The sequence below is a fragment of the Capricornis sumatraensis genome, chromosome 16 (genome assembly GCF_032405125.1).
Source record: "Capricornis sumatraensis isolate serow.1 chromosome 16, serow.2, whole genome shotgun sequence".
NCBI lineage: Eukaryota > Metazoa > Chordata > Mammalia > Artiodactyla > Bovidae > Capricornis > Capricornis sumatraensis.
Window position 1 is genome coordinate 8,231,126 of NC_091084.1, and position 10,584 is coordinate 8,241,709.

At 40.6% G+C, this 10,584-nt stretch overlaps 1 protein-coding gene across 1 annotated transcript; it reads left to right on the plus strand.

Moving 5' to 3' along the window:
* Nucleotides 1-313: 313 nt before the first annotated feature.
* Nucleotides 314-8,255, plus strand: MMP7 (matrix metallopeptidase 7). Its single transcript, XM_068989142.1, has 6 exons — nucleotides 314-451; nucleotides 3,303-3,529; nucleotides 3,614-3,762; nucleotides 5,519-5,647; nucleotides 5,782-5,943; nucleotides 8,096-8,255. Exons 1-6 carry the CDS (start codon nucleotides 317-319, stop codon nucleotides 8,122-8,124), a joined length of 831 nt encoding a protein of 276 aa, XP_068845243.1. The 5' UTR covers nucleotides 314-316; the 3' UTR covers nucleotides 8,125-8,255.
* The last annotated feature ends 2,329 nt before the right edge of the window (nucleotides 8,256-10,584 follow it).

The following is a 10,584-nucleotide window of genomic DNA, read 5'->3' on the forward strand; positions in this document are numbered from 1 at the left end:
ATAAGGGCTTTAAAATGAGAGAGAAAAAAAAAAAAAAATAGCAATTTGATTCTGGCAAAGAAAATATGTCTTCTCATGGGTTAAATTTATATAGAAGACAAGTGGGGAAAAAACCCTTTGAAAGACAAATCCGTTGTGTGCTTCCTGCCAATAAGAGCATAATACTTCCTCTTTGTCATTAATGAAAGATAACACACGCTTTTCAAAGTTCCGTAAGACGTTCCAAACAAAGAAAACACTCAAATGAGTCACCTGTTTTCACATTCAAGGTTAAGAAGCCATATAAATTTCTCCAGCCTCCGGCACAGAACACCAAATGCCCCGTAAGTGCAAGGAGGCAGCTATGCGGCTGGCACTGCTGTGCGCCGCGTGCCTGCTGCCTGGCAGCCCGGCCCTGCCACTCAGCCCGGGCCCGGGAGGCGAGGGCGACCCGCGCTGGCAGCTGGCTCAGGTACGTCTCTGGCCCGCTCTCCTGGGCCGCCACGGACTTTCCAGACAAACTGTGCTTTGCCACTTTAATAACTTTCCCGATTATAAAGGCATTATATGCTTTAATCAAGTAGCGATTAAGTGCAAGCTCTGAAGCCTGCCAGAGGGGATTCAAGTTCAACCTCCTCCACTCGACTGGGTGGATGGACAGAGGCATGTTATTAACCTTTGAGCTTCAGTTTTCTAGCTGAAGATACAATGATATCAATCAAATGGGGGTGTTGTGAAGCAACATCCCTGAGACATATTATATAAATGGAAGCTTTCACGACCACTACAGTGTATTGTAACTCGAGATATTCTCATAAAGAGCAAAGTGATGCTTCTTAAGATGAGGACCCTAGTGATGGAGAGACTTGAGAACAGAAAATGGGGGTAGATGTTGCAGCTCTCCTGCTGATAAACCGGTGATGATGGATGAGGCATGAACTTCTGACTTCGTTTTCTCATATATCCAGTGGAGACAGTAATACTGTGTTTTATATCTGGAGGAGTCTAGCAAATAAATGAAGTGGTAACAATACTAACTATCGTGTATGTAACAACTTCAGATTAGGAAATACGTCCTAAACGTGGTGTCATTGAATCCTCAGCTCTATCCTGGGAAAAAGAAGAAACCAAAGTAAAGTTGATTCACATCCCACATACTTGCTCACTGTAGAGACAAGAGTCAAGAAGAAGTTCTGGTTCAAAAGTCATGTACTTTCCAATATATTACTTAATAATTATCCTAATGTGAGTGAGGGACAGAAAGTGTTAGTGGCTCAGTTGAGTCCATCTCTTTTTCGACCCCATGGACTGTAGCCCACAGGGCTCCTCTGCCCATGGGATTCTCCAGGCAAGAATACTGGAGTGGGTGGCCATTCCCTTCTCCATGGGATCTTCCTGACCCAGGGATTGAACCCAAGCCTCCTTGGGTTCTCCGGATTCTTTACAGGCTGAGCCACCAGAAAAGCCCAAAGTGCATGTCATTATTACTTGGTAAAAGTTTTGTTTATAAATTTAAGCGTTAAGCATAAGAAAAGTTGAGTTTTATTTCACACTAACTTTGACTTTTTTGAAAGGGTTGGATTGAACCATATGAAATGACTGATATTTGACCATTTTTTAAAATGTATTTATTTTATTTTTGGCTGCACTGGGTCTTCATTGCTGTGTGCGGGCTTCCCCCAGTCGCAATGCATAGCCTTCTCATGGCAGTGGCGTCTCTCGTAAGGAGGATAGGCTCAGTAGCTGTGCACACAGGCTTAGTTGCACCACGGCATGTGGAATCCTCCCAGAGCAGGTGTCAAACCCATGTCCTCTGCATTGGCAGGCAGAGTTTTAACAACTGGACCATCAGGGAGGTCCTATTTGACTGTTTCCTTTTGATCTAAAAAACGTCCATTTCATATGGTTCCACCTTCTGGATTCTCCAGGGGGAGTCCACTTGCAGGAGTGTCAAGCCCCTTCACCCAGGATGCAGATTGCCAGTAAACCAGAGGGAGGTTCTCTAGTTTTAAAGGAAGGCAGGAAAACTCATCTCAAGGATACTGAGAGATTTCTTCCAGAAGGTATCTTTGTAAAGCTGCTGGCTCTGGAAGGGAGAAAATGAGCTATTTGTTTTTAAATCAGGGATTAACTCCCCACTGTCCTGGATGAACAGTGAGTACTTGTTGTATTGAATGAAACACAGTCCTTGGGAACAGGAAGAGAGAGCACCTTACTGCTAAGGTTACTTACGTGAAGTTCATACACCTAACTCATTTCGAGGGCACTATCACACATTAACATGACGCTGTAGGTTTTTCTGAGGAAATGGGCTTTGGGATCAGAATAGGACTTCAAATACCCATTCCTTTGGTTACTCCTGGGGTGACTTCATGCAAGTTACTTCCCTTCTCTGAGCCATGATTCTTCAAATGTGAAATAGGAAAGTATTGCCATACCCAACTTCCAGGGTGGTTATGAGGTTTAAATAAGATAAGCATATAAAGCTCTTGGTATAGTTCCTGCCACTAGTAAGTGCTTCATCAAGGTTCTTGGGAGGCTGCTGCTGTTGTTATTTTCATTCATTCTCTATTTTTTCCTATTTAGGCGGCGGGACCGCTATCCTCACACCCATTCACTGGGGTCCTTTAAGAAGTTACCAGGGACCTAACTGCACATGGAACATACCTAAGAGACCTGCTTTACCTTACAGCTTCACAAAGAAGGTTTTACAAAGAATTTAGCTATGGAAAGAGCGCTGGCCTGGCAAGCGGTCAAGAAACTCAGGACCAGTTTGCCTACTAACTTAATACGTGACTGCGGAGCACATCATTTAGTTACTATGAGTTTTGATTTCTTCACCTAGAAAATACATATATTAAATGAATTAATGTCCTAATTTCCTTTCCCAGAACTGAAATGTTAAGACCTTTAACCTCAGGAACCTGACCTCCAGAGCGTCTTAGAAAGGGCTGGGTGACTTTGGATCTCCCCAAAGGGTCTCTGATGCCAAGGGAAGACCTCAGGTGCACACCTTGAGGGGACACTGGGCATTCTTCCTGACTATTAAAAACAAGTCTATGTTTTATAAATTATACAATGGGGTAATAGAAAAATAGAGGGACTCTTTTCTTTTGGCCATGAAATGAAATGGCAATGACTCATCATCAATATTAAATTTTCTTCCCATGAATGCACTCTTGTTTTACCTGGCTACTGTGTAACTATTCTGCCTTCAGACTACTATTTGGGTCCATAGGAATCAGAGGCAAAGATGGACAGACTTCTGAGATAAAAGAAGACAACAAACAAGAATTACAGACCAATTACTCTCTTTCCAACAGGACTATCTTAAGAGATTTTATTCATCTGACTCAAAAATGAAGAATGCCAATAGTTTAGAAGTCAGACTCAAGCAGATGGAAGGATTCTTTCACCTTCCTATAACTGGAATATTAAGCCCCCGTATTATAGAGATCATGCAGAAGCCCAGATGTGGAGTACCGGATGTTGCAGAATTTTCGCTATTCCCAAATCAGCCAAAATGGACTTCCAAAGTAGTCACCTACAGGTCAGTTTTGCTTCAGCTCATTTTGGCAAAAGCAATATAGTCTTTTTCCTAAAAGGTCAAACTTGTTTTCTTGCTTGCTACCAGGATCATGACATATACTTCAGACTTACCACATATCACAGTGAATCAATTAGTGGCCAAGGCCTTCAAAATATGGAGCGAAGTGATCCCACTGACATTTAAGAGAGTTAGATGGGGAACTGCTGATATCATGATTGGCTTTGCAAGAAGAGGTAAGGAAGATTCCTTCAGGCTGATCATGTGTGCTGTTTTGCTTGTTGTATATATCCATGCCCTCCTGTTTTCCATTTAAAATCTTTAATGAGATATAGATAGATGATAGACAGATACATCGATCTCTTTGCAGATTAATGGAATACAGATATAAAGATGTGTGTGTGTGTATATATATATATATGTATATATATATATATATCAATGTTACTACATTTTTTCTAGTCCATTAATTTAGAGCCACTTTTTATAGCAGAAGATGGCAAACTATGATCCATGTGCCAAATCTGTAAATAAATATTTATTAGAACATAGCCATTCGGTTCAGTTCAGTCACTCAGCCATGTCTGACTGTTTGCAACCCCATGGACTGCAGCATGCCAGGACTCCCTGTCCATCACCAACTCCCAGAGCTTACTCAGACTTATGTCCATTGAACCGGGGTCTCCTGCAATGCAGGTGCATTCTTTACCAACTGAGCTATGAGGGAAGCCCAAACATAGCCATGTTCTTTCATTTACCTATTGTCTGTGAGTGCTTTGGGCTACAATGACAGACTGTAGTAAATGCAACAGAGATCATGAAGCCCACAAATCTGGTCCTTTGCAGAAAAAGTTTGCCAACCTCTATCTTATAAAATGAATCATTTTATATACATGTGTAAGTTATAAGCAAGGGCTTCCCAGGTAGTGCTAGTGGTAAAGAACCTGCCTGCCTGTGCAGGAGACATATGAGACACGTGTTTGATCCCTAGGTTGGGAAGGTCCCCTGGAAGAGGGCATGGCAACCCACTCCAGTATCCTTGCCTGGAGAATCCCATGGACAGAGAAGCCAAGCAGGCTATGGTCCACAGTGTCGCAGAGAGTCAGACACGACTGAAGCAACTTAGCACGCACACACATATATAAGCAAAAGAAGAAGTTACACCTTCCAAAGGCCCTAAGTGGTCTCCAAGAATTGAATTGCCCCTGTGGCCTATTGCCAACACCTTTCATGTATTTAGTAAGAAAGCAGAAAATAGAAAATTTTATGTTAAAGGGCTTAAGGAGATAAAACCCATATACATGAACTGCTATTAATTACTGGTGCTTCATGGTGCAGATTTTAGAGGAAATCTAAAATCTTTTGGTCTGCTTTAATATTACTTCCTGAGTGCTGTGACTTTAGCTGAAATTTAAACTTAAACCACAATATTGACAAGAGTGAAGAAAACCTTACAGAAAGCACTGATCGTGACACTCCATGCTTTTTAAGAACCAGATAAATTGGATATGGCCAGATAACAGTTTGAAAATAAATTTCTCTGCATCACAAAAGCACATCAAAATCCACTTTAAGACACCTTGAACACAGTTCTTCATGGAACTATCTACTATATTCACAAAGAATAAGCTAGATTTTTAAGAAAACTTACATTAAATGATATTCAGTTACCTGCTGAATCCAGTGTTCTCCACTCTGCCACCATGCGGCAAAGGAAAATGATCAAATTTAATGTTTAGATGCCACCATAAATTAGACGTGAATATTTTTGAAGTCCTGCATCAGTAAGCTTTCAAAATGTGGAGGTTATCAGGGATAAGCAGCAGTTGTATGAAAGAAAAAGTTCCTGTAACAAACAAATACCCAAACCACCCTGTCATGTAGCTGGCTGCTTGGACTGATCTTTTTCACCTCACTAATCATATAGACTAAAAGATGGAATGACTGGATATAGATTCAGTCTCTAAAGGCAATCGCCCTGCTTTCTTTCAGCTCACGGGGACCCGTATCCCTTTGATGGGCCAGGAGCCGCACTGGCTCACGCCTTTGCACCTGGGCCAGGCCTGGGAGGAGATGCTCACTTCGATGAGGATGAACGCTGGACTGATGCTAGTGGGATAGGTACAGCATCCCATATCTCTTCCACTACACATCCTTTTTAAAATCCTCAACTTTGTATATCTTAACTCTCTCTAATTTTGATATTTGCTTTGATTAATTATAGTTGGTCACTGTATGTCTCTCTTTGGTCTCAGGAATTAACTTCCTGTATGTTGCAACACACGAGCTTGGCCATTCCTTAGGTCTGAGTCATTCGTCTGATCCTGATGCTGTGATGTATCCAACCTACAGCAAAGAAGATTCCAAGAATTTCAAACTTTCACAGGATGATATCAACGGAATTCAGAAATTATACGGTAATATTTACAATTTCCATATTGCCATAAGGAGGCACTGTCTCCTTATGGTAGGCCTGAATGAGAAAGGCTGGGAAATAGGTATTTACTTTGAAAAACACACTGGAACATATATATCTAAAAGCCTATTGAGGGGAGAAACCTGAGACATTGGATACTTGAAATCTAATCAGACAATCTTATACTATGAGAATATTTATACTATGATTTTAAGTTTTCAGTAATATAATATCATTTGATGAAATCATGAAAATGAAACTTCAAGGGGTTTTTCTTTAAGCTGCAACTCGCTCCTCCTTCTTGCTCGATTCAAGTACTTCAGGAGACTCCCCAACAGGGATAGACTAAGGAATATAACACCTTCCCCTGTAGCTTCCCACTCACAAGGATTTGGCCCTGGAGAAGGAAAAGTGACCTAATTCTTCTTGCCTGCATATGTACATAGGGAAAGGAATTAGCCATCAACAGTGACTTCTTATAATTGCTAGTCATGATTGTATGACTATCCCATGTCCCAATCTACATGGGATTTTTTTGTTTTAATGAAGTTCCAAAGTCAGTTTTAAAAAAATAAACTGATTTGTATTTGCTTGATCAAGTCAGAAAGAGGTATTGTGAGAAAGAAATCAAAGGACAAGGATAAAAAGCTATGTCTCTAGACAAATGAAAGATTTAATTATATAGGCATTAAATGTAAAGAGTTTATTAATCCTTACAGAAAATATAATAGTAATAGAGCAAAGAATATAATAGTAGTAATCAAAGAAGCTAAATAAATCGTCCAAGGACAAATTCTGGGTTCTTGAACAAAGATTCCAAGCCAGAGCTGCATGACTTCACACTTTCTACTACACAATTCAGCTGATCACTACTTAGTATGCTTTTAAAAGCAATTTGGAAAAGAGAATACATACAGAATGATATCTTTAAGTAAACAGATTCAATTAAACTTTTCTGGCAAAAATGTCAGGATAATAAGAATACACGGCAAAAAGATCACCTAAGAGTTTTTGAATGTTCAGAAAAGCAGTGAAAGTGCTTCCACATAATAAATAATGTAATGTCCTCAGAGGGAAATTACTCCTGTAAGATAACAGATTGAAGCTGAAATTTACTATGAATCAGCTTTTCTCAAATTGTGCTCCCAGAACACTTGTCCTACTGGACAATTCCCGTCTCTACCCAGCCCCCACCAAAAAAAAAAGATGCTTTGGAGAAACAAATTCAAAAACCACTACCTACTGTATTTGAGGTACATGGGATGTTACAGAGAACCTAACAAACTCTCGTTTAATTCAGCGCTTCCTAAATTACAATCCTCCCTTTGGAACACCCATTGAGCCCTCTCAGAATAGCATTTTAAAGAAGACAGTTTGGAAAATATCATGTAACTATACCTCAAAGTTCTTATTTAAGGAGATGCTGCTGTCAAAAGAGCTCACGAAACACTGACAATTGTTGGCAGTTATCACCAAAAGGTAGAAAATATTATTAGTACCTCCCCTTATATAAAACCATGGAACTCAAGGATTAGTGCTTTAAATCCTATGTTTCAGAGAGTGCGATGCCTCCAGTCAAAGTTGGAAAGAGATAGCTTCTGGATAAATTAAAGCAAGACTTAATTATATAGGTATTAAATGTAAGGTGTTTATTAATCCAAGAAGTGTTATGAGCAGAAAATATAAATTCAAAAGAATGTGATTAAACTCACAAATGTAAAATTCCCAACATTCTTTTCAGGATCGTAAAAATAATAGCTAAAATGCATCAAGTTTATATAATGTACCAAGCATTTCACATGCATTAGCTTGTTTATTCCAACCATCCAGTAAATTATTAATGCCCTTGTTCTATAGATTGGTAATCTAATACGAAGAGAGGCCGTTAATAAGGAGTATCTTACCCAAGATCATGCAGCTGGTAAAATGGCAGAGACAGGATGCAAGAGTATCTGACCCCCAAGGCCTACACACTATTCAGTGCTGCCTTTTTAGCCTTTGGAGGTTAATCTTCAAAACTTGTCCCAGGCATAGAAAAGTGGGCTGGATGAATGAGTACCTACTGCAACACTTCTTGTGTTTTTTTAGCCTTAGAATTTGTGTGTATGTGTTTTATACAATGCCAGAATGTTCTAATTTTTGTCTCTTAACAGGAAAGAGAAATGATTCAAGAAAAAAGTAGAAACTTCAGAAAGAACACACATTCATTCATTGGGTTCTATGTAACTGTTCCCAACCAGAATTAAAGAACACTGTTCCTGCCTTCCATTTAACACTTGCTGCCTCCAACCTTGTATTGTGGTTGGTTTTTATGTCTCTTCATTTGTGGATAAACTTGTTTATGACATCAGTATGTCTTACTCATCTATGCCTCTCCTCAAGCAAGGTGCACTTGGTGGATGTCAATAAATGTTAAACATATAGATAAATACAATTTTTATTTCTTGGTAAAACTATTCCGGCTTCCCAGGTGGTTCAGTAGTAAAGAATCTGCTTGCCAATGCAGGAGACCCCGGAGACTCGGGTTCAATCCCTGGGTTAGGAAGATCCCCTAGAGTGGGAAATGGTAACCTACTCCAGTATTCTTGCCTGGAAAATTCCATGGACAGAGGAGTCTGGCAGGCTACAGTCCATGGGGCTGCAAAGAGTCAGACACAACTGAAGTGACTGAGTACAAAAATGATTTCTGTTTGGGAGGACTGTGGCAAAAGAAGACATGCCATGCAATGAAATCAAAGGCTGAAACCAAAAACATAAGTAACCCCACCACATTATTTTGGGTGTTCAGTTGCCCCTAACCTATTACCAGGTCAGGTATAGTGTAATATAACCCAAGACAGTAGAGCCCAAAAGCACTCTAAGTTCCCCTCACCCTTTGGGCCGAGCACTCATTCTGAGTATTCTGAGTAGTCCAGTGCTTCCCACAAAACACGTGTGAATTCCCAAGGATTTGCATTCTCATAGTCACTCCCAGCAGCAAGCTCCCCCCCCCGACCTGACCTCACTCCATCTCTCCCACCACAGCTGCCCTGGCCCCCCTCCTCTGACCCACAGCAACCCAGATATGGCTCACCCTCTTCTCTCTTCCCTTCTCCACACCAGTCCTACAGACCTTGTGAGATCTGTATCAACCGTGCGGTTTTACACTGCACGAGGACGATGACTGACCAAAACTCCATTTGGATGTTATCCTCATCCTTCACATCCTTGACGCGTCCCAGCGTCAGGAATTTCTCACGGGCCACCGGCCTCAGCAGGCCCCAACCTCCTCCCTCGTCTCTCCTGATCTTCAGATCTCTACACCCCAGTCCTTGCAGCTTCCCTCAGAAGCTCATCTCCTGAAGTCCAGGGAGCTCTCCCTTTCCGGGCATAGAGACTCACTACCATGTTTCTGTGGGAAAAACACTCTCCATGCGGGGCTTAACCCTCAGCAGGACACAGAGCCGGAAAAGGCTTTTCCATGTAAGCTGTTCCTCCTCCATACTCCCTACCCCCGGCATGGTTTTCTCTACAAATGGAGGGATGAATAAATGGAATCGACTTTCTTTCTGATACAAATTATGCCACACATAAGCACCCTGAAAAGATCTGTTATTTCACCCAAAATATATCAATAATTCAAAATTCAGAAATACCGCCAAAACGATTAGGAAACCATTCCAAGAATAGAAAAAATGAGAGGGGGAATCCACTACCTAGGTAAAATATAAAGTATATATGAGAAGGAGTTCAAAGACTTTTTTAGAAACATAAGGGAACAGGTCTATAATAAAAATGTAGAAGATAGAAATCATTAAAGTTCCTCATTTTGTAGAAGATAAAACAGATCAAGAGAAGTTAAGTGATTTCCATCAATTTCATAGTAAACAAATGTCTTGTATTTAAAGCATTTCTTGTTTTTTGTTTGCCAGTTTGCATTTTGCTTTGGGCACCAGGAGACAGTATCTATCTTGCAGCTGAAATGCATGTTGTTTTTACCTGCCCAGCATCCTTTCACCCTACTTTTGGGGACAGGGACCGTCTTTCTCCTTTGTAGACTGTCTTAGTGAGACATCCATCACTAAGTATGCCACATATTGCCTGGGCTGATAAGGGTTACAGGAACCACATTTGGCCTCTCGGACACTCACCTGTAAACACCAGAGGCTGATTTACCCTGGCAGTAGGTTTTGGAGACACTGCCTACTCAGTCCTACACTCAGATATATCTCTGAAGCTGCCTTGGTTCCTGTCCTACAAACATCTTAGGTACAGGACTTCTCTTTAGGTTTTGCAGCTGACTGCAGGGCCTTCCAATAAGTTTTATCTTTTGCTTCTATTAACCAGAGTCAGTTTATGCCTGTTGTTTGCAAATCTCTGCCATGGTAGCTTGACCAGCTCTCCTATGTTCTATGACACAAGGGCTCTGTTGTGTATCTCACCAGTCTTAAATATGAAGTTAAACACTAATTGAGCATAGAAGCTGAATTTTCTTATTTCTATGCAAAATGCATAAGCTCACTTCTAACTAGAAATTCTGCCTAGAAAATAGAACCCATGTTCTTTTTTTTTTAATTGTGGTTAAGTACACATAATATAAAATTTACCATTTTAGCCATTTTTAAGTGTATAGTTCATATTAAGTATACCCATATTTTTCTGC